At 45.6% G+C, this 23,744-nt stretch overlaps 1 protein-coding gene and 1 long non-coding RNA gene across 2 annotated transcripts; one reads left to right on the top strand and one right to left on the bottom strand.

Moving 5' to 3' along the window:
* The first annotated feature begins 1,158 nt into the window (after window positions 1-1,158).
* LOC148841677 (uncharacterized) lies at window positions 1,159-4,708 on the top strand. Its single transcript, XR_016091240.1, has 2 exons — window positions 1,159-1,568; window positions 2,154-4,708. It is a non-coding gene; the product is annotated as an uncharacterized LOC148841677 (long non-coding RNA).
* On the bottom strand, window positions 4,634-23,519 carry nelfa (negative elongation factor complex member A). The gene is made up of 11 exons (XM_088918419.1): window positions 23,258-23,519; window positions 19,456-19,627; window positions 18,668-18,829; window positions 16,716-16,805; window positions 15,717-15,844; window positions 14,765-14,834; window positions 12,114-12,202; window positions 11,048-11,156; window positions 10,185-10,483; window positions 9,555-9,654; window positions 4,634-7,824 (listed from the first exon to the last, which is right to left on the bottom strand). The coding sequence occupies exons 1-11, from the start codon at window positions 23,465-23,467 to the stop codon at window positions 7,640-7,642; spliced, it is 1,614 nt and encodes a 537-aa protein (XP_088774545.1). The 5' UTR covers window positions 23,468-23,519; the 3' UTR covers window positions 4,634-7,639.
* Window positions 23,520-23,744: the final 225 nt, after the last annotated feature.

The raw sequence follows: 23,744 nt of genomic DNA, 5'->3' as shown, positions 1-23,744 counted from the left end.
CCGCGTTCGCGCCCTGCCCCGGTCTCTTGCGCGAGCACTAAATCTCACGGCGCCAGCCAGCGGCCAGGAGACAAGTACAATATCACGGGACAGGGGGCCTCATCATTGATTGTTACAGGTGAGACGGGGATTAGGAGGAGAGCCCGACTGATGGGTAACACCCCCGTGACTCTTTCTTGAGAGACGCCCTGGGATTTGGAATGGCCAAGGAGGGTCAGGACACCTCGGTTTTACGCCTCCCCCGAAGGACGGCGCCTGTTTGTGCAGCAGAGTGTCGCCATGAGGATGCTGGGGCATAAGAGAGCCACACAGCCCGCAGGGTGAGCGCTCCCTACTGGTCCCAGTCACCCCTCTCGCAGGAGCAGCAGCAGCAGCAGCAGCAGCAGCAGCAACCTGAGCTTTCCCGGGGGGAATCTCCCATCCGGGTGCCGGCCGGGCTCACACCTGCTGGGCTGCCGTGGGTGAGCCCAGTCGAGAGTCGCAGGGTGAGACCTAGTCACTGGGGATTACTCGGCTCTCAGCACTTGAAAAGACCGACGGAGGACTCGTTCCCGCCGGAGCTGAATGTGCCTGCGAGTGTCGTGTCGTCTTCTTCCCCCGCCCCGCTGTGCTTGCTGTATTGTCTTTGAAGCCGGCCCCCGAGACGAGGCGGGCTGTTCCTGTGCCCCAATTAACACTTTACAGGTGCCATTCCCCGGCATTGTGGCCATTGTCGGAGGTCACACGCGATAAGATGAGGTGGAGGAGAGCGGGGCGTGCCCAGCGCCAGACATTGAAGGAAGGGGGCTGTGCGAGGTGAGGTGAGGCGCGACACGCCGGAGCCCCGACGCTGCTAATGCGGAGCACTTGTTGAACTGGCATTGAAAGGACGTGTGCGCACGGAGCGAGCCTTCCCTGCGGCGGAGCGTGGAAACTTTCTCCCCCCGCTGCAGGAGTTGTGTGCGGTGCGGTGCAGCGGTGCCGAGGGAAAAGCACGGAAGGCAGCAGGCTCTGGAGAGCAGGTAAGAGACGGAGCCTTGGGGGCAGGCGAGCAGGCGCGTTTTTCGGAAATTGCTGAAGAGGCTCCGGTGTTTGTTCGGTGTGTGGCAGGCGCACGTCGCGAGCTTGCGTAGCGATCTGCCGGTCTGGTGATATGTAAATGAGGCCGAATTGCATCCCGGGACATGCTGCGATGGCGAAATGGCGACTGCAGATGTGTAGGAAACGGCGCGCTCGTTTTCTCGTTTTGCCCACACTTTTGAGTGTTGGTGTTGCGTGTGAGTGTTTGTTCGGTGTGTGGCAAGCGCATTTCTTGGCTGTCGAGTTTTATTTAGGTACATGAGACGTCCTGGGATTTATAAGGAGCCGACTAGGCAGCGCTGGAAAAGATTTTCGGACTAAAACTTTCTTTGCGGAAATCCAGCCCCATCTGTCACTCACAGTGATTGATAATGGACAATCACCTCGTTTGGAAAGTGTTTATTGCATTTCATACCTTGCTAGAATGTATCCTGAGTGCGAGCATGTTTTCTGTTGTGAGCCGTGTTTTTTTGGAAATAGTTTATTTTGATAGAAAATACATTCACAATGTAAGTGAAAGGTTTTTTTCTTAATAAAGTTTATTGTGATAGAAGAAGAACATTCTCAACGGGAGTGCTCTTCACGGAGGTTCAGAAGGCAGGGTGAAGAGGAGAATGATTCCAGGTGGGAAGAGAGCCTGCAGGGGTCTCAGTCCTGTTTTAGGGGGGCAGGAAAAAGGAGAGCCAGAGGTGAAAGGTCAAGGGAGCACAGGAACAGTCAAGTCAGAGTGCACCACTACAGTATATTTCAAAGTATAGTAATTATATGTCAAATTTCAGCTTCAAACCATCTCTGTGACTTCTGTGGTGTAACTGACAAACACAGCCACACTCTGTGTGGAATATCCAGGTTCAAGCTACTTTTAAAAAATGGTGATGATGCCTTGTCAAAGTGCTTGGTTTTAACAAGTTGTTGCTTTAAAGCTTGGAGCCGAGGTGCTTTCAAGTAGAAATTAATTTGAGCGACCTACTCCACACATTCAAATTGACAAACGTAGCATTCAACAGAAGGAAGAAATAAGTAGCTTCTGGCCCTATGGAGGCTTATTGCTGCCATTCAGGAAAAAATGTTTGACGTGCATCTTGTATTTACAGAGGGAGAACAACCCAGCCGTGAGGTCTCTTCAGCACACGGGCACAAGGAGCTGGAGCAGATACAGAGAGGACTGGGAGAGCAGGAACTCTACAGGGAGCTGTGGAGGAAGGCTCCAGCGTTGTCTTCCTCCTCCCCTCTTCCTGACTTTTGACTCGGAAAAATCAAGATGTGAGGGGGCATCAGGCCCCGGAATGGCTTGAACAGGCTGGGGGTTGGAGAAGATGCCCAACAATCGCCGCAAGACACCAGAAAGGTTCCTGGAACTCTACAGGGAAGGCTCGCTCTGTGCGCACACATCCCCTTCAATGCCAGTTCAACAAGTGTTTCGCATCAGCAGCGCCTGGGCTCCGGCGTGTCGCACCTCACCTCACCTCGCACTGCCTCCTCCTTTAATGTCTGGCGCTGGGCATGCCCTGCTCTCCTCCACCCTGGATGCACCTGCATCTATCCAGCAGCCGTATCACTCTGCAACTTACAGCTAGCAGCCCACTGAAGCCCAGCAGGTGTGAGCCTGGTCAGTACCTGGATGAGAGACCTCCTGGGAAAAACTAAGGTTGCTGCTGGAAGAGGTGTTAGTGGGGGCGCTCACCCTGCAGTCCATGTGGGTCCTAATGCCTCACTATAGTGACAGGGACACTTTACTGTAAATAGGCACCATCCTTGGGATGAGATGTAAAACTGAGGTCCTGACTCTCTGGTCATTAAAAATCCCAGGGCGTCTCTCAAAAAGAGTAGTGGTGTTACCAACGGCGTCTTGGCCAAATTTCCCCCTGGCCCTTACCAATCATGGCCTCCTAATAATCCCCATCTATGAATTGGCTTCATCACTTTGCTCTCCTCCCCACTGATAGCTGATGTGTGGTGAGCGTTCTGGCACACTATGGCTGCCGTCGCATCATCCAGGTGGATGCTGCACATTGGTGGTGGTCGAGGGGAGTCCCCATTACCTGTAAGGCGCTTAGAATGGAGTGTCCAGAAAAGCGCTATATAAGTAAGCAATTAATATTATTTAATGATATCTGTGCTAAACCTTTGATAAATGTTAGTTTAAATCACAACTTGTGTAGAAGGTAAAATGTAGAATGTAGTAAATTTAGAAGGTTCAATGGTGTCAAAATGACAAATGACTTTCCCTCTGCAAGAAGGGTGTCAATATTGGTCCTGGAGGGGGCACTGAAGTATGTCTAGGTCTCTTTAAATCAGCACCACCTGAAGAGCTGGAATACACCGTAAAAGTGCTTTAGGTGAAAACCAGCAGATACACTGGCCCTCCAGGACTGAACACCCATAACCTGTGTGCTGTACAGAGAGGGTGTTTGTATACCCAGGGAACAGAACTGTATTGCATTGCAGAACTTGTTTGTTTTTCATTGAAGGCTGCATTGTGAAGTGTTTCTCCAGTGCTGCCCTCACTCAACCTCCCCAACAGCATCAGATCAAGCAAACACCTGGCAGTAACAATCAGAAATATACAGCAGTGCCATGACTGTTTCCATCTTCAGAAAACAATTTGCATTATTGTACATTTTACACTGAGTATGTATAGGTAGAAGGCCTGTTGCGATTTTTTTCTTTACAACTGTACATTTTTAAAAATGGTAGAAAAATCTGAGCTCTTGTCACAGTGCAGCAACACACTTTAGAGAAAAAATCCTTTGAACAAAGCCTCCCACTCATCTCTCCAGTTTCTAGTGATACTAAGTGAACAAGCTTGCTTTCCACACAAATGGAAAGATGATGTTAGCCAAAAACAGCAAGTTAGGACAGGGGTTCCCCTTCCTGGTTCTGCAGCCCCACACACCTGGTTTTCATTTTAGCCCATGCAAGAACATCAGGCTTTTGCCATGCTTCTCCCAGTGCTGCAGTGCAATACAGACACGTTTCCCTGTGGAGTATTCAAAATTCTCAGTCAGTGACAAAATTAACACTGTGAACATCTTCAGAAGTAGCAGTGAACCTGAAGAGGAAACTGGATGTGCTTTTAGAACTCAAGACTAGGAGGAACTCAGTTCCTCTCGGTAATCTGGCTTCTTTCAGGACATGGCTGGAGAAGACCCCAGATCAATTATCTACTACCTTTCTCTTTGTTCTCGTCTATTGAGCTGCAAGTCTTTTTAGAAGCTGCTGATGGAACTCACATGGGAGAAATGATGTGCAACTCAGAAACTGAGCAAGATTTAAATATCATGGTGAGAAAAAAGCTCATTTTTAACTTTAAACAGTATGAGGGCACTCACTTTTGGGTCTACCTGTAATTGACCAAAAGTTGATTTTTTTTCCCCTGCAGGTTAATTTGTGAATGGGAATAAGTGATTTAAACATTTACTCAGATGTTGTAATGACTCTAGACATTTTAGCTGTGGACAAGATTTGGGAGACACTGTAAAAGGTAAGGGGGCTCTGTAGCATGCTGTATGCTGGAGTCAGGACTGTGTGGGTGTTCGGACATACATCACAAAACCCCTGACAGAAGAGGACATGTGGAAAGGCCCAGATTCAGGTTTTATTCGATCTAGTTAAGAGCTCCTTTCGGACAGCCTGGTACATTCAAAAAGTCAAAAAGATCACTGTTAAGCCCAATGGGTTCTTCGGCTTCTATCGTAGCATAAATGAGAACCATGTGGGACACAATAACTGCTATGCTTCTTAAAACCAGCCTTTTTTTTAAAAGCCCTTAAAACACTAAATGTTCATTTTCTTGTGGTCAATCTTGTGATCATGTTGTGGGAACCCAAAAGGTTTACAAGAATGTATTTTATACATGTACTATTCACATTCACCAAGTTTGAGACAGAAGGGATTTTGCTCCTCCGTAAGTGTAACCATTTGAAGTCGTAGCATTTCATAATGCAAGATTTTTACTTGTGTAATATTGTACTATGCTTACTCAATTACATTCTTTATCGCTTTTGGTCTTAAGTCTATCCTATGCAACATTTCATAAGAACCTGCAGGGAAGTAGCTTAGTGAACTCTTCAGTGAATACGCAAAGTGCATGGTCATCTACATACAAATATAAAATAGACACTTTTCTTTATATGCTCTCGCAGCTTAGAATCATCAATCCTTAACTTGTCCTGCTGCCACGACCCCTGTAATAGATCAGGACAGAGCAGGGTTGTCCATCCTGCTGGGGACACCCACACCTGCTGGTTTTCATTGTAACTGAGCTCTTTACTTAAATCCTAAATCAAAGCCACAGGTTGCTGGGTTAGAACCTTTTTTCCCCGTTTTCTCTTCTACTCATACGTTGGAGATTTGAAACAAAAAATAGTTAAAAAGCCAACCTTGTATACGGAAAACAATCCAAGAGTTCATACTCAAACTACTATCGGATCCATCCATCCTCTTAACCTCTTTCTCATGTCATGGGGGAGCCGGAGCCTATCCCAGCAAGCGTCTGGCAGAAGGCAAGGTACATCCTGGGTGGGACGCCAGTCAAACTCACTCACACCAGGCCTAATTTTCCCAGAAAAATGTTTTTGGACCGTGGGAGGAAACCCCCTCTCTCGGAGAGCACATACGACCTCCACACAGACAGCACCCCAGGGCCAGGACTGAACCCCGGGCCCCAGCGCTGTGAAGTTGCAACGCCAACCACCGCGTCACCATGCCACCCCAGTTTTATCCTCATCCTCCTGCGACTAGTTACATCACAATCTGAACCACTGATAAGAATCAGATAAAGCGGAGGACGTATAGACTCCATGCAGCTATCCGATCTCTCTAAGAGTTCAATTGTGTAACCAAACACACAGGTGCAACAAAAACCAGCAGGTCTGTGGATCCCCAGGACTTGGCCGGGGAACAACCCGCCTTTCAGGCACACTCGCGGCTGTCAGTCCGTTCATCATTCCCTTCCGGGTGCCAGAGGCACTCTGGAAGGAGCACAGCGCTCCCAGCACACGACACGGAAAGCTCAAGGATGCCCCACAAGAGCCAGGGATCGCTGTATTGTAGCGGGGCAGGGATTCTCCGGCTTTCTGAAGCCCAATCAATGCACAGCTGCCCTTTGCCAGCTGTGTGCCACTGTTAGGGTGATGACAAACGGCACCTGCTTCAGCCAGAGGTGTGTGCGCTACAGGCGGTGCCCCACCGAGTTACTCAGAAACCCCTGGAAGTCTTCTTCCCCAAAATGCTGCTGTATTACAAAAGACAAACAAAATGCTATCGTTGGAGATCTGTGACTGGTGAACCATACAAGGGGGGGTCCTGCTTTCAGCACGACATCAGAGTGTTTATTATTGTTTTTTATAAAACAGCAGCATTACATGTTGCACACAGCGCTTGAAGCAACCTGGATTTTCACAAATGGAAAAATGAACCATTGCGCACGGTAACACAAGAAAAAATACACAAAAAGAAATGCATTGAGAGGCTTTCGGTTATTAAAAAAAATCTTTTTTGTGATCTTGCTTGGTTAATACAGTATAGCAGTCCCTTTTCATTGTATGGTTCTCATGCTAAACTGTTTTCACCTCTCATCAAGATTGTGAGATCTCACAATGAACCTGTGTCCCAGTCAATAAAAGTGGATTTTCATACAAGGGTGTTTCTCAGGCACCAAACAAAATAACTGTAAAACTTGGTAGTTTTGAGTGGGGGTTTAAAAGAATGGCTCTCACTACTGTGCAGTTGATCTGGGAATAGGTAACGAATCTAGATCAGGAGTCTTGAACCCTGGTCCCGGAGAGCCCCAATCCTGTCATTATTACAGGTCACACTAAATCACCCGCTCTTCAAACATTAGAAACACTTGTTTAGCTACTTGATCAATTAAGGAAGTAATGTTTCGATAAGGAGAACATTGGTCCTTTGTTTCATCTCTAAATTACGCAACTGAACACACTACCTATTTAACTGATCAATTTCAGAAGGCCTGGAACAAGGTTACTGAGATCGCTTAATTGCTGCCTGTAAGAGGTCCTGGACTGCACTGGGGCCCTGCGGGACCAGAGTCGGAGACCCCTGCTCTAGATATAATGGGTCAGTGCTCCTCGGGCACAACTAAAACAAGACCGGTTCCCTGCAGCTTCTGCCAATCAGTACATTAATTGGGGCTCCTAAGAGCTGAGCTCTTCCCTTCTTGGCACGGTTCGATCCAAACTTTGTACTGGACGGCTCCGAAGAGCCTGATGACATGGCAGAGAGCGGCAGGTGCCAGTTCTCGCCAGCAGGAAAGCTCAGCTCAGCGGGAGTCTCCAGTCCAACGCTGGCTGCGTAGGCAGACCGATGTGGGGAAACGACTGGAAGGCACCACCTCAGCAACCTGAAGGGAGGTCTCCGGAGGGCTTTCAAAAACAAAAGCAGAAGAACAAGGAACCCCCTACCCCCACCCCCAAAAAAAGGCTGGATTCTGAAAAAAAAAACCCCGATCCCCAGCGTCTGCCCGCCGTGAACTGGAGAGGTCCTGGAGGACGACTGCCTCCCGCGTCCCCGCAGGGCAGGGAATCCCAAACTCCACGCCGGCCCCACGGCGCCCCCCTCAGGACACGTTGGTGATGGGTTTGTACTTCTTGAGTCTGGTCCACTGGCCCGTGGAATAGTTCATCTCGAACACCGTGTCCACCAGCATGGTGGTGCTGCCCGTGCCGTCCGCCTTTGGCAGCACCTCCGTGTGCTCGCTCAGCTTGATCTGGATGATGTCGCCCTGCTCGGGGCACGGGTTCTCTGGGCGGGACGAAGCAGAGGGGGAGGAGGAAGAGGAAGGGGAGGGAATGAAACATGACACTAATCTCCTGGAAACAAAGGGCTCTGTTTTCGTACACCTTGTTTAGCCAATGTGGCAAAACCAGCAATGTATGCAGTATCAGGCCATGCATTGTTACGATGCTCCCAAAATGCCAAAATGAACTGTAATATTACACCAATAATGTAAGCATGACTTTTCGTCATGCGAAATTTCACATTTGAGGAATGAATTTCTTTTGTATAACAAGGGGATGGGTGTCTGAGCTGCAGGCCACAGTATGTACGGCTACAGAGCTGCATGTCCGAACAGGTTTTTAGCAGTACTGGGGCTCCACAGGGGACTGTCCTTACTCAATTCCTGTTCTTACACTTTTTACACCTCTGACTTCAGGTACAACTCTGAGGCATATCATCTGCAGAAGTTTTCGGATGACTCTGCAATTGTGGGGTGTATTAGTGAGGGGAAGCAGGAGGAATAAAAGGAGCTTGATTACCAACGTTGTGGAGTGGTGTCATCTTAACCATCTCCAGCTAAACACCAGCAAGACTAAAGAAATGGTCCTGGACTTTCGAAGGAATAAGTCTCCGCTGAACCCTGTTTCCATCCAGGGTGAGGACATAGAGGGGGTGCAGTCCTACAAGTACTTAGGGGTACACCTGGATGATAAGCTGGAGTGGTCTGGTAACACTGACGCCCTGTACAAGAAAGGTCAGAGCCAACTCTATTTTCTTAGGAGGCTCAGGTCCTTTGGTGTGTGTGGAACACTGCTACACATTTTTTATGAATCAGTGGTGGCAGCGGCCATCTTCTACGCTGTTGTGTGCTGGGGCAGCAGCATCATGACAAAAGATGCAAATAGGCTCAATAAACTTATCAAGAAGGCTGGCTCTGTGTTGGGGATGAGCCTTGACCCCATGGAGGTGGTGGCTGAGAGGAGAATGCTGACCAAGCTCACAGCCATCATGAACTATGCCTCTCAACCGCTTCATGGGACTGTAATTAGGCAGTAGAGCACTTTGAGCAACTGACTGCTCCAGCTACGGTGTTCAAGGGAACGTTTCCGCAGGTCTTTCCTCCCGGCGGCTGTCAGGGTGTATTAACGCTGCCCTAGGCTAGGACTGTTAGTCTTCATCTGCTCATCTATGGACAGCATGTTGCACCATTGTACTTTTTTTGGACACTCAATCTGTATATACCTATGCACATTTTGCACATATTTTATTGTTTTCACAGTGACTATGAGCATATTTTGTAAACACACATTTTTATCTATTTTATATTTATTTTGTATTACCGTACATATTTTAATTTTTCCTCTATTCTGATGTCTGTTTTTGCTTGTCTTGGGCTGGGCTGCTGTAACACATCAATTTCCCTTTGGGATCAATAAAGTCTTATCTATCTATCAACTAAAAACTATTTTAGAAACAAATAACATCAGCTATATTGCCAGAAAAATGAAAAATATCATTTTCCATTCTGCTATTAACACTACATTCTACAGGATCAGTTAGGAAGAAGCCATTCATTTAGTATTAAACAGAGGACATACATTAACCCAAAAGCTTGGAATAGGAAACCACATTAGCCTCTTGAAAAAATTAATTTAACATTTGTGCAGACTGCAAATTAAACCCTTACTGTACGAGTGTGGTGTAAGAGATGAGCCTGGCTTACAGAACACAAGAATAGAAAACAACTCCAATACCTCTAGATCCTGCCATGAACCCCAAAATGAGGGCCTTTTCGGGTCGTGTAACCTTGTTTGCTGTCTTAAACATTTCCTGGGCGGCGTACATCTGTTCTCGCTGTGAAAGGCAGGAGTGGAAGCACATTTATTACATGAAAAGCAAAATAAGACAATTCATGGAATCTTATCCGACTGTTTATGTTTAAGAATAAAATGAATCAATATTAATATGTTACGAAACACTATTTATGGAATGACTTCAAAACTTCGAATCATGACCAAAGAAGTTAATCAACAAAGGCAAAATGGCATAAGTACAATTTAAAAAATAGGTTAGCACTGTTTTCCAGCTATTGAGTGGAAATGTTAAAATTTCTACATTTAGAAAATTATTTTATTTAAAAAAACAAAAACAATATATCTTTAGAGCAACAGAATGGTTCAGTGAGGAGGCCATTCAGCCCATCTATAGCGATAGGTAATTAGCAGGTAATTGAGATGAGGATCTCATCCAGCTTTTTCTTTGAAATAGCACAAGATCTTATAATTAGTCACATGGCCACTGCTGGGGAGAAGAGGCAGAGCCGAGCTCTGGTTGGCTGAGAGGGAAAGGGGGCGTGGCAGCCCAGTATAAGAGGCAAGACTCACGGTGAGCGAGAGGCTCTTTTTGGGTTGTGGCGGCTGGGCAGTCTGTTGCTGTGCTGTCTGAGCCAGCGGGGGCTGTGTCTGGGGCTCCTGCTGTGTGGCCGTCGAGGCTGCAGGCGGGGTGCTGATTGTCGGAGTGCTGGCAGGGGTGGGCGGAGAGGTCGGGGCCGTGGGGCTGGTGCTGCTGTTGTACATGGGCGTCCGCTGCTTGAACTGGCCGGGCAGCGTCGTGCTGGGCGGGGCCAGCTCGTCCGACTGCCGGCTGGCCTGCAGAGTCTCCCGCGCTGAGCCACCTGCGCTGGCTGAAGAGGACACAGGGACAATTAACAGACCAGAAAAAAAAGAACAACAAACTCACAATTCTCTAAATATTTGTAAGACTGCAGACAGTAAGACTTACAAATTGCTTCAGTTACTTTCTTATCCTTTTGGGAGCTGTGAAATTTTACCTTGACATTATGACAAAGAGTGTTGCATTAACCTTGCACTGCGTAGCATGCCAAATGTTTTTTTTTTTACAAAATAAAGACCTTAGATTTGAGAAAGGGTGAGGACAAAAAGAAAACAGCAAATAAATATAAAGATTGCATATTGAAAAAATAATAAGGGGTTATTTTAAATTTGCCTTATTCTGAAGAGCAGTGCTAGCACACTGACACTACTCAGATTTACTGATTTCTTAATAATAAGATAAGAAAAATAAAATATTTTAAGATTTAATTTCCCGTATGCTCAAGTACACTGCTCCAAAGACCTTCAGAAGTCAAAACAGTCCTATATATTGCGTGACGAATCCATCTCTGGATCCACACGGATTCGCCACATCCTCCAGAGCCATCCCACACACAGTGTGGCAGAATACCCACCCTGTGTTTCAGAGCTGGGAATGTACGAAGATGACGGGACCATACTGGGAGTGGCAGGCAGGTAACTTGTAGAAGGTAACGCGCTCTCATTGCTTAAAGCACCAAGTTTCTGAAATAGACAGAAATAACATGGAAGAGCACGGATCAGACCACATTAGAGGTTTATGTATAACCGTATGTATCCTTGCTGTGCATCAATTCTCCCCATAAGGATTAATGTAAAAGATTGCTTTAGGCCCTTGGTCTCAGACATATAGTCTAAACACTGGTATAAGCAGCACTGCGTTACTTATAATCTTCCTTACTTCACTAGCATGGCATGAGCATGAAGGAAAATAGGAAGTACATTCATGCAGTACAAGATTAAAATATAACAAAGACTCATCTTCTTAGGCTCTGCAGTACTGTTCAATAGTGTTTAGGGTTTCTTGGACTTTAGCTTGGGAACTGTCTTTTTATTATATTTATTTCATGAACAATCAAAAACTAATTGAAAATTGTTTTTTATTATTTTGGTTTGGGGAGTTTTGCTGACGCACTATAAAGCACGAAAGGCTATCAATAACTCCTGGAGCTTCTATGCGTTGTGTGGCATATTCGTGATTAGAGTATGATGATGCACACAGCACACTACGCATTCAATTATTAGGATAAAGGTAAGACAGTGTGTTTAAAGTAGTGTCATGACTTTGTGTCGTTTGCCGCTTTCCATCTTGAGCTCTGAAGCTCCGACAATGTAAAGTGTATCCCGGGGAATCCTGGTAAAAGTAAGCCACCAGCGTGTTTGCGAATCAATGTGCCGCAGTGCCTTACCACTGTACCACCTGTCCTTCTACAACACTGTGGACATAACATCTGCAGCTACTTCAACACCAGCTGTTTCAAACACTTTTGCGTTTTCCATTCATGCAGAACAGATCTGCAAGTGAGAAGTCTGAAAGGATGGTGGGCGCAGGTGGGCACAGTGGGAGAGGTGAGCGCGGTTGGTGGAGGTGGGGGCACTGGGAGCGGTGGGCACCAGTTCCAGAGCTGGCTGCACACTTAGAGAGAAAATCCGTCTCCATACCTGTGTGGACACCAGGCCCGCCGCGTAGTCCGGAGTCGCGTTTTCCACCACTGCTTCTTCCTTGGCAGGCTTCTCCCCGGCCTCCGCTTCTGCTCAACGACAACAACAAAAAAAACACCCGTCAATCCAGAGTGAAGGGCAACGGGCCGGACTCGAACCCGGGGCAACACCTCGGCTGCTCCAGGACCGCTGCTCTTTCCTCTCTACCAGAACAGCGACTCGCATTCAAATCACGAAGCAATGGCAAACCTGGAAAAGCACTAGAAATCCTGAGAAATGTTTCCATAAACGATTCTTAAATTTGAGATTTTTGTTGTTAAACTGCAATTTGGAAAAAATAATTTACACAGCAACGGAAGACCAACAAATGTTTCATCTCCTTTGTCCTCCACAATCCAGATGGGATGCAGATCTTTAATATGTTTCTCTGACCATTTTTATGGTCTGGCCACAAGATTATAAGCTCTCACAAAAAAAGAATTGATTACAATGAACCTTAGTAATACTCAGGAACAAGTAATAGGTTTATTCCATGCTGAAAAAAAGAAGAAAGAGAACACAACGTTTCGGCCGTGGAGCCTTCTTCAGGTGTGAGGTCACACCTGAAGAAGGCTCCACGGCCGAAACGTTGTGTTCTCTTTCTTCTTTTTTTCAGCATGGAATAAACCTATTACTTGTTCCTTTGCAGCCTACGCATGCTGACGCAGCTACCCACCTTAGTAATACTCTACTTGAATGAGACTAAAGAACAATATCCCAACTTCTTCATAAACACTACTCAACATTGTATAACACTGCGTAAAAATCCTACACAACCATCTGTGCAAATGACCCAATTTTTTGTAAGGGTGCATGACAGGACACACTTTCAGCTGAAAGCGAAGAGCAGAACTCAAACTCTAAGCAGACAAGTCAGGTGAAAATGATGGACAGCACCATGAAGGACTTGAGAGCAGACACAAACTTTCCTCAAAGGCATCTCAGTAAGAGTGGTGAAGGTATGTCCGAGAAACTGTGCTACAGATAGGGCTCTTATGCCAGTTGTTTTATTCTGCTATGTAGTGCTTATGGAAGTAGGGCCTATGGAAGCAGGGCCGGGCAATATGACCTCAAGTCAATATCACGAGAATTTCACACATTTACCCCGATAATGATAAATTAACAATAATTTTTTTTGAAAACCTTGAAATGATACGATTACATGATATGCTGAAAGATCATGTTTTAAATATGTGAAACTGTTAAAGCTTTGTAATTGTCAGGCACCGCAATTTGGGAAAAATATTTTCTCCAGGGCACAATGTATCTCTTGTCAAGGGTTTGAAAGAGTCTTTTGAAACCACTATGTTCCACTGTAGCAATGGGGACCATGTCCTTCTCTATGTAGTATGTAATGGCGTTAGTTATTTCATTCCATCTGCGTGAATCTTTTGCATATTGAGTGGCATTAGTAAATGCTTGTGTTAGAGACAGCTGTTTGGGGGAATCACTTCGGCCATGAGTGCGCTTGTCGGTCTCTCTCTTTTCTTGGCTATGCACTCTTCGTATTCATGGTTGTGTTTCAAGTGATGAAACAAGTTGCTAATGTTACGTTTGGGTGCAGACACAGTTTACATCTGACTTCTCTTTGTTCAGTATCCTGTTTGCTGAAGCCAAAATATGACCAAACGATCGACACTACATCTTTTTTAGATACCAGCTCAAATTCATTTGTACTTGGGTCATCCCTGCCTGACTGGGGTTCAGCATGAGCGCTCATGTTGTCTCACGCCTGGCACGCTTCTCTGCGTTTTGAATGAAGAACAAAGGTTGGACGAGGCAGAAGCATGTGACTGGATATGACGACTGGGCGTTATAGTTTTTAAGGGGACAGCTCATGAAAGTGGGGAAAGTTTTAACCGAACATACCGATATAAGCAAAATAAGGTCGGTGAGAGATTCTTAACGTCGGTTTAGATAAATTTTTGATATATCGCCCAGCCCTTCATGGAAGAATTATGACTGTGGGTTTTAGCCTCATTCAAGTAAACTGTAAGCTGAACCCCTTACTGATCTTTCTTAAAAACAATATTGTTGTGGTAACTGAACTGAATTAATGGAATTGTGTCCTTCCTAAAAGAAAAAAGAGCAGTATTTTCTTGAACTGCACTGCCCTGAGTTTAAAGGGCTCAGCAGTGAGGCTCTGCAGGCTGTAGCCAGAAACTTTCAGGCCCTCTGAGGGGGCCATCATGAATACAGCCAGAACAGACTCGGGTCAGAGTCACTCCTTTTTCTGGCCTCAGGTCAAAGAGGAGTCAATGTTCTGTTTGTGCACAGAGAGCAAGAGCAAACAAGCAGCTTGGGAAACCAGAGAAGCCGTGTTCAAGGCTCGTACCGGGCCTCTTTAAACACCCCTCTGTCACCCGAGAAAAGGAGACAAGGTAAAAAGAAAATACTATGTCAAAGATGGCCAAGAGACAATTTACTAACATGTTACTAACCAATTATCTTATTAATATTTCATTAATTGCTAATTATCAGAAAAAACAGAGAGCAAATCAAACACTGTAGTGGAAGTTATCCTCCCAAATGAAAAAATTCAACATCTCTTCTGATTGCAGCTGCTAAGCCAGGAGTATCAGGGACAGGCAATGCTGACTGAGCGCAGTTACCTAACGTCTTTCTTCTCCTCTTGGCTTCTCTTCCAGCACCAACCATATCCAGCTCCGAGATGTCTAGCAGCTGTGCGAAAAGATACATAAGGAACGTGAGAGGCTATTACTTCTTCCAGTGGTCACCCAGAAAGTCTCGATTCAGTTTAGGAAAAACGTCTGTGTCCTGTTCGTGGCATTAGGAACAATACAATACCATTTCAGACTTCTAATAAAGAAATGATTTAGAACAGGACAAATCAATCTGCATCCTCCCCCCAGTCCAGTCCATTAGCTCAATTTTTGCACTAATTGGCTCCTTTATTAAGTTAACCGATGATTATCAGAATTAATATAGCAATTAAGCTGCAAGTTGTACAAAGGAGAGGACCAGAAGAACCGCAAGGTGTATTAAAGAGAAATGAATGGGGATTTTGAGTTTTAAACTACGTTTTTACAATGTAAGGACAACACACAAAATCTCAGCCCAATCACAAAGCATCTAATATTGAGAAGCAATGATCAGTGACACCAACTGACAAAGAAACATTCTATTGCACTATTTAACTTTTCCGTTTTTGTAGTTTTCTCTTCCACAGAGACACCCGTCCAATAAAAAGAAAATAAAAATGGTTACAAGTGAGAAGATCTGGCCCATTTAACAATTAGTAGCTAATTGATCAGAGGAATGTTATCCATTTCTTGAAAGAAGCCAGAGTATCTATCTCTTCAGCAATATGGCTGAGTTAGCCTGGTCCACAAACCCACAACTCTTTGCGTAAAGAAGTGCCTCCTGATCTCAGTTTGAAATGCACTTTCCCACAGCTCCCCTCTGGTTTGTGTTTCCCTGTCGGCTGGGATTAGGTCTACTGAGTTACCTTTCTCAACACCTTTGAGCATGTTGAAGAAACAAAACTTTCTTCCCGGAACGTGACCCCAGGACGCGAAGAGGCCGACCCCTGGCTGCCCTTACCTTGACACCCCTCTCCTTGCGCATGGGGGTCCTGGGTGGGGGGATGGGCGTTCTGTTGGTGGCTGGGCTGAACATGCTGGGGTTCGTAGGGCTCCTGAACGGGGCTTTTGGTATTCCTTTGAGGGGGGCTGCAGAGGAGCAACAGAGATAGTGACAGAGAGGAAGGGTGGTGGCTGCTACACAAGACTTATAATAGCAATAACACTTACAAACTAATTTCATCCCACACAAGCCTGACTGATTATTTCCATCCTTGCAATCTTCCCCACGCCATGACACCAGGAAGTTATGACCTTTTGTATGGTGCATGTCTAACTCTCTTTTGGCAAAGGGCACTAGATAAGAATCAAACTAGTAGAAAAAAATAACTCCTTAGTTGTAGGGGGATTATGCCATCCTGGCGTGCTGCACAGAGCAAAGTGTTCAAGGTCCTGTAATTGACTGGAAGCCGGGTGCTTTGGATATTAATGGGCATTAAATATTTTCTTTGTGAATATCTGCATCCTCCCTGTTCCCTGGACCAAGCACGTTCCAGTACGCTGACAAGGCGCATCCTAAGATTATATCACACGCCGCGGACACTGCGGCCCAGGATTCCCGAAAGAGACACTTGTCATGCATTCCAGTGCTCTCGGCACATAAACAGAGCCTTACACTCTAGAAGTGCACTGATCCAGGAATGAGCACGCACCACCTAGGGCTTTAGGCAAACTGGTGAAGACCACTTGCTGACTGTATCAGCACAGGCCTTTAGAACATCTGTAGATTACAATGATATTATCTCATAGCAACAAGTCACTACTTTCATTAACAATTAACAATACCCCTGGCAAGTAAGGGCAGGTTATGGCAATCAATACTAACTTACAGGCATATAACAGGAATTTAATTTCACACCTACATTTTTTCTCACTTCGAAGCGATATGTTTACAGTAGCTGTCAGGAGATGTGCATGTCTGAGTCTTTGAGATGCGTACCCGGAGTATTTTTGAACTTACTTGTTGTGTCAATTTTCTTGACTAAGCCCCTTCCTTTGGCATGAAAAGGCACTCCAGCACTCTTCTTAAGTTGCTGAGCTGTTTCAGTTGCTGAAAAAAAGGGGGAAAAGCAAAGAGGATAACTTGACTGACTCGAATGATGTTAACAGCATCAGGGTTGCAAACGAGGGGAGGCCAATCAGACCCTTTAACCTGTTTAGTAGTTAGTCATTAATTGATCAGTGGATCTCATCTAGACTTTCTCTTGAAAGAAAACAAGACATTCCCTTATTTCACACTCCCACAACCCTTGGGGTAAAGAACTGCATCCTGTTCTCGGTTTTAAATGTCCTCTTTTTTCTCACCACTGCATTCTCGATCAATCACACCTCAAGACCTCCTAGCGCTGGCCGTGCAATGCGATAAAGATTAGGAACTAAAAGCATCGACCACAACATTCTGGAAAGACACGGGGGCTGAAAACCATGACTGGGGCTTCACAAGAAGGCTGGAAATGTGAAAGGGGTTATAACTGCCTTTGAGTAGGGACAGTGAAACCAAATCTCACACTATCAAAACAAACAAAAAACACACTAGTCACAGAAATAAAAAAAATAAGGAGAAAGGAGGCATCCCAACAGGCTTTGCTTTTATGAGTTTTGCCTTTGGGCCCATGCTAGTTGTTTCAACAGGCTGCAAAACAGGACCCACTACTTCATAAAGACTCTTCATATCTGACCACGCTCTGCTGCTCTGCATGAAACACACACAGATGGTTTTTTCGTTTTGATTCAGTGTGGCTTCCTGTTCTTGCATGACACCTCAGTTTCCACCAGCACTGCTCTGCTCTTATCAGCACAGTTATAGAGTAACACAGCCTTCTCTACCACCAACTAACCTGGCCTTGATGAGGATAAACAAAATAAATGTGGCACATTTCTCACATTTCTTAACTCCTTAGCAACAGTGAAATGGCAGCTAGAGAACATGTTTTTCCAAAGGCAATAAAGTCCTACAAAATACCTTTCAGATACAACGCACAGAGTATAAAGGGACTCAGTCCAAAGTAGAGTACTCAAAGGTATTGATGATGGCAAGTCAACCAAGTGAATGTCTTCAGAATAAAAAGGAAAACACAAAACAGAAGAGACAATGGAAATTAAGAGGATATTTGAAAACTGAGTACAGGAGGCACATCTTTACACAAAACGTTGTGGGGGCATGGAACAAGCATAGGAACTGTTACAAGTGAGAGGCCATTTGACCCATCTAGCCTGTTGGCTATTAATAGTGCATTGACTCAATGATCTCATCTAACCGTTCCTTGAGAGTGCCAGGTTATCGGCTTCAACCAAATGGCCGGGTGGCCTGTTCCATACTCCCACCACCCTAGTGGTAAAGAAGCGCCTTCTGTTCCGAGTTTTAAATGCACTTTACATTGTTTCCACTGGTGTCACCTAGTTTGGGTTTTACCATTCACCCTGAAGATCTACTGGGCTGACACTGTCAGCGTCTTTGTGGATTTTTAATACTTGTATCATGTCCCATCATAGACTGCTCTGTTCAAGACTAAAACTAATCAGTTACTTCAGTCAGACAGTGCAAAACACTTCCTTCAAATATATGTTTTTGCTCTTCCCTGGACCAATGTTTAACAATTAATCTTATTAAATTATAATAATATAAATCAATATTTTATTATTAAAGTGTTGACCAAAACTACAAACTATATTCCAATATGAATATTCTTCAACATATATGATACGCTTTTAACTATACATCCTAATATTTCATTTGCTTTTTTATTGCCTCCTCACATTGTCCCTCCTGTGGCTCTATCGGACCAGGGTTTGACTCCTCTGTTGTGGAGAGACCTATACGACTAACTGGACTGGGTGTCCCCAGAACCGGGGATGAGATCCCCGTTTTAGACAGTGACGTGGTTTGTTCCACCAAACCCGGGACCCACTTACATTTCTGCAGCAGCTCCGCCCTGAGGGTGGCGCTCTTGGGCTTCCTCTTGAGCTGGAAGTGTTTGACCGGCGGGGTGAGGGGCCCCACCAGGGCGGTCAGGGCGTTCTTGTTCAGGTACTGGCACTCCAAGGGCAGCATGGCAGAGGCCTCGCATTCGCTCACTGGGACAAGGAGAGACGAGAGGGGCCTGAGAGAAGCCTCTTGTACAAAAAGACGTTCAGAGAGTACAGAGGCATGCTGCACAATGTCAGCATCTTGACTATTTGCTTAAGAAACATCAGGGGAAAACACTGAATATTTACTGTACTGAACAAGCTGGCGCAAAGGTCTTTTTTCAGGTCAAATAAGCAATATATCTTTCATGATACACCACTGCCTGCTCTTAAACTTGAACATACTGGTACAAGTTTTGCTGCCATCCACATGCTGGAGATAAGGCAGTAGCCCAGATAAAAAGTTAACATTCATTCGCAAAATCCTTTGCAAGTGCTGTATGAAGTGTGACTGCCACCTCAACTGCCAAGCTACGTTTCAACAAAACGGTTGTCCAACCAGCCCTGAGAGGATGCAAGCTTTTATGAAGGAGTTGTCAATTTATCACCTTTATCCGAGTCAACTGTAACATGCAGGTGTGGCATTTGCGTAATTAAAAAATGTGCTACTCCTCTGCTTCATCTGCAGCACCTGCAGCACTCCTGTTTAATTGTGACCGCGGCCCAGCTGGAGCTCGGTCTCCCCTCAGAGGGATCCGGCTGGGTGGCTGGCGGGACTCAGCATCGGCTCTTGCCTTTCTCCCGGAGCTCTCCCAGGATGTCCTGCACGTTGGGGTTCTGCTCCTCCAGATCCAGGTTCAGCGAGCCCGTCTCCGGGAAGGACTTCAGGATGTCGGCCACCATCAGCACCCAGGGCTCCGAGTCCAGGGTGGCCAGCTGGATGATTTCGGACAGGGCTTCCTTCATCTGCACAGAGACCCCCCGTTAATCCCACACCGAATAATAATAATAATTCCTTACATTTATACAGTGCTTTTCTGGACACTCCACTCAAAGAGGTCATGGGGACTCCCCTCCACCACCACCTATGTGCAGCCCCACCTGGATGATGCGACAGCAGCCACAGTGCACTATAACCCATAGTTCCAGGGTTATATAATGGCTGGCTGGCCAGAAAAATGACCACAGCATGTCGGTACTCTTCCAGAAAAATGGGATAGACTCTTGAAAGACACAAGGATACAGATACAGATAGAAGACAATGCCAAGATGGTGGCATAATGAGCAACAACTTTCATGACGCATTTACAATGACTGATACTCGTGCAGGCTAGACAGTGAGAAAGACTTTTATGAGAGCAATACACTTCGCACATAGAGCTCAGAAAGAAAATTATGTCACACAGAACCCCAGGACAATGGAGTACATCTGTGGTGCAACAGGTACAGAAAAAATGCTCACAAATGGAAAAGGCACAACCCCCTTCTCTCCCTGCTCTCTGAACAGAACAATCCAGCAGCTGTGCTTCAGGGAGGACTTCGACACACACACAACACTGCCACCACTGGGGGCTTTTAAGGAACAGATATGTATATATACGACATTTAGGGTTACAAACAAGACAAACAAACAGGGGTCCATCTAGTTCTTTTTGTAGATATCAGCAAATTGATCCAAGCCTCTGGGTAGCTTGTTCCACACCCCCACAACACTTGGCGTAAGGAAGTGCTTCCTGTTCTGAGTTTCAAAAGCACTTCCACAACTCCCCCTTGTGCGCTCTGATTCATGTTTCACTGTAGTCCACTCGGTGGACTGTCGGTGCCTCTGAGGGTTTGGAACGCGTGAATCTTTAGCCCCTGTGCTGCTCAAGGTCATGGCCTGCCCAGCCCTGAGAGCTTCAGGACGCCTGTGGTGCTGCACAAGGCTGCTCCCACTGAGCTGAATGGCCCACTGTCATCCCTCTGCAGTGATGGACCTAGATAGGGCTTTCAGTGACAGGAGGACCCAAGACAGATACAGTGCGGAACCTGTCAGATATAATTACATCAGTGTTGCGGTGTCCACAACTGCCAGGCTCCTTGTGTTACCATTAAGCCAAGTTCTCAAAACTCAACTCAAGACTCATATCTGATCTGTGATCAACTATGAAGGTGATACATTTAAGCAAAGTTGAGATCACATGTGACCCAATTCTGAACGCCCTTCAACCCTTAACAATGGGAGTTTCCTTAATTGAAAACAAAAATACTTTTATTAGTTTATAAGCAACTTTCAGGTTTTCCTAAACTTTAGAAAGAAGTAGTATATAAGACTAGCTGGACTGGGAGTCTCCAGGACAAGGGCTGGAGACCTCTGTAATACACTAAGAGTAAGATGTATTGCCTAATTTACATGCCATCTACTACCTACTGGAGTGATGTAAATAGTGGAGTACCGCAGGGATCTGTACTAGGACTACTGCTGTTCTTAACTGATCTCAATTATCTATGTTCTGGAACTGTCAGAAAACTAATTGGGTTTGCAGAAGATACTAAATTAGCAAAAAAACAGATTAGCAAACACTGCAGAAGAAACAAAGGAAATTAAAAAATTTGATCAAATTCATAACTCGGCAAACACCTGGCAGATGACATTTAATTTTGACAAGTGCAGGATATTGCATGCAGTTAGTAAACTGCAAACTATAAAAATAAATAGACCTAAAGAGGCTACTTCGGTGTTTACGATGACACATCAATTACATCTTCTGAGCCAATGGGGGTAAGCAATTAAAAAGGCAAACTAAATGTTGGGATATTTAGGTAAAAGCTTAGAAGTGAAGTCAAGGTAATGTTAAGATGAAATTGTATGATGCATTATTAAAGTCTCATTTAAAACACCCGAGTACAATTTTGCTCACCGCATTCTAGAAAAGATCATGCTGCTCTCGAGTCAGTCTAGGGAAGAGCAACTAGATACATTCATGGGCTCAACGGCCTGTCCTGCACTGACAGGCTGAACCCTTCACGAACAGAGAAGATGAGGAGGAAAACTGATACAAGTATTCCAGATCCCCAAAGGCACTGACTTCTTCAGAGTGAAACACAAATTTAGAGGACACGAGTGGAAAGGAGGAGGAAGTGCATTTGAAACCGAGAACAGGAGGCGCTTTGTTACCCAAAGGGTGGTGGGAGTCTGGAACAAGCACCCTGGCTTCTTTCAAAAACCAGATGAATGACATCTATGGATGAATTACCTAGAAATGACCACATGGGCGAGATGAGCAGAATTGCTTCTTCTTGTTTGTAACTTATAATTTATCACTACAAAACAGGAAGGATCTGTATAAGTAAAACAGCTTGCAACCACCTCACATCTGAGCCGGGGCACCTGTGCATGACTTAAGCCAAGGGGAATTTCCCTCTTAACTGTATGCATTCAAAAAATGTATTTCCAAAATACCCCCAAAGCCTACGAATGGAATTGCACATTAACGTTAAAAGGCATTTGTTAACTTATCTGTGCTGCAATATTCCATACAGCGTTCTCGTTTATTTTTAAGCGCCATATTTCTTACTCCAATACTGAAGCTAGACAGATTCCTGGTTTCAAACAAACTCGCATCACAAACGATTTTTTCGTACCGCGAATGAATCATCAAACCTAAATAGGTCCAGAAGTACGCATCAGCCAGAACGATACTGTACATAAACTGCAGGGAACCGTACCAAACCTAAAAGGGTCTCGCTTATGCAATTCAGCAAATGCTTTGCAGAATCCTGCATGGAAAAATCCTTTAAAAATAAAACTAACTAAACCGACAGCGCTGGACAAGAGCTGTCAGGGGCTGCGTCGTGCCGACCGCTTCCACGCGTAAACAACCACAAACAAGAATATAAACAACATAACATTCTCCTCATTTTGCATCATTATGACTTGTATATTGCTAAAAGCTGGCACGAAGCGGGAGTCTGTCAGGCAACACCGGAGTTTCGGTAGCGGTTCTCCGCCTCACCTGCTAAGCTGCTGTATCAAAAAGTCAAGTTAACGTTACTGGCCCAGGTACCGCCGAGACCCCTTCAAAAAATACAAAACGAAATAAGAAAGGGCGCTGGGAGAAGAGATGTGTAACTTTTTTATTAAAAAAAAACTACAGTTGAGAAACCCCGATCATCACTCCAAGTGATGCCCCGGAGTTGTACACAAGAGCCGGTTTCGCCACAAAATCGGTTCCTTTAACGCCGCTTGGAGACCTGCTGTGTCTGTGCATTTTATGCAGGATAATAACACCGAGACTACGAATCGGTAAGGTGAGGCAAAACCGACCACGTTTTTTCCAGTCAGTGTATGAAGTCGCACCCCCCAGTCGTGCACACAAACCGCAGGCGAGCCCCAGCTTGTCATGTGCAGAGTTTTTTTTTATTTAAAAACGAGTAACGCACGCTTTAAAGCTGCTCACGGAGTATTATAAACGTGCTTGCATGCTGTGCGGGTTAAAAACCCGCCACTTCCCGCCCAAAACCGAACTGTTAGGTGGCCGATACGGTTCTGTTTTCCTTTCAGCAGCTAGCAGGGCACTCACTGCCTCCCCGAGCGGCTCCTGACAAGAGACCCACCTCGTCCACTGTGCGCCTCGGCAGATGCAGCATCCCGAGCAACAGTTTCAGCTTCACGGGAGGCGACAGGCTGGAGAAACACAGTCGGATGTTGTCGATGACAGAAACCGTGAGCAGCGAAGCGATGCTGGAGGGCGCCCACAGCTCGTCCGTCGATCCCAGCTTGTTGTGGAGCCACAGGCCGGTGTCGCTCTCCCTCATCGACGCCATCTTGGAAAAAGGAGCAAATAGTGTTCGGGCATTTTAAGAGGCTACCTAAGAAAACACACAACAACGGGCAGGACCCCCATGAGCCTCTGGTGTGCCGTAACACAAGATGGCCTCTGTCACAGCTATACTCTGGAGACGCGCCATCCCTGAGGATGAAAACGGTCCTTATTAATTTTATTTTTCACTTCCAGGGCTCATTACTGTGAACTAAATAATAACATAACTGCAGAACAGAAACCCGCATATATGTAAAATTACCTAATTAGAAAACGAAAGC

Source organism: Atractosteus spatula, chromosome 1 (genome assembly GCF_055471065.1).
Source record: "Atractosteus spatula isolate fAtrSpa1 chromosome 1, fAtrSpa1.hap1, whole genome shotgun sequence".
Lineage (NCBI taxonomy): Eukaryota > Metazoa > Chordata > Actinopteri > Semionotiformes > Lepisosteidae > Atractosteus > Atractosteus spatula.
Note: the sequence above shows the minus strand (reverse complement) of the source record. Positions and strands in the feature narration are given on the sequence as shown.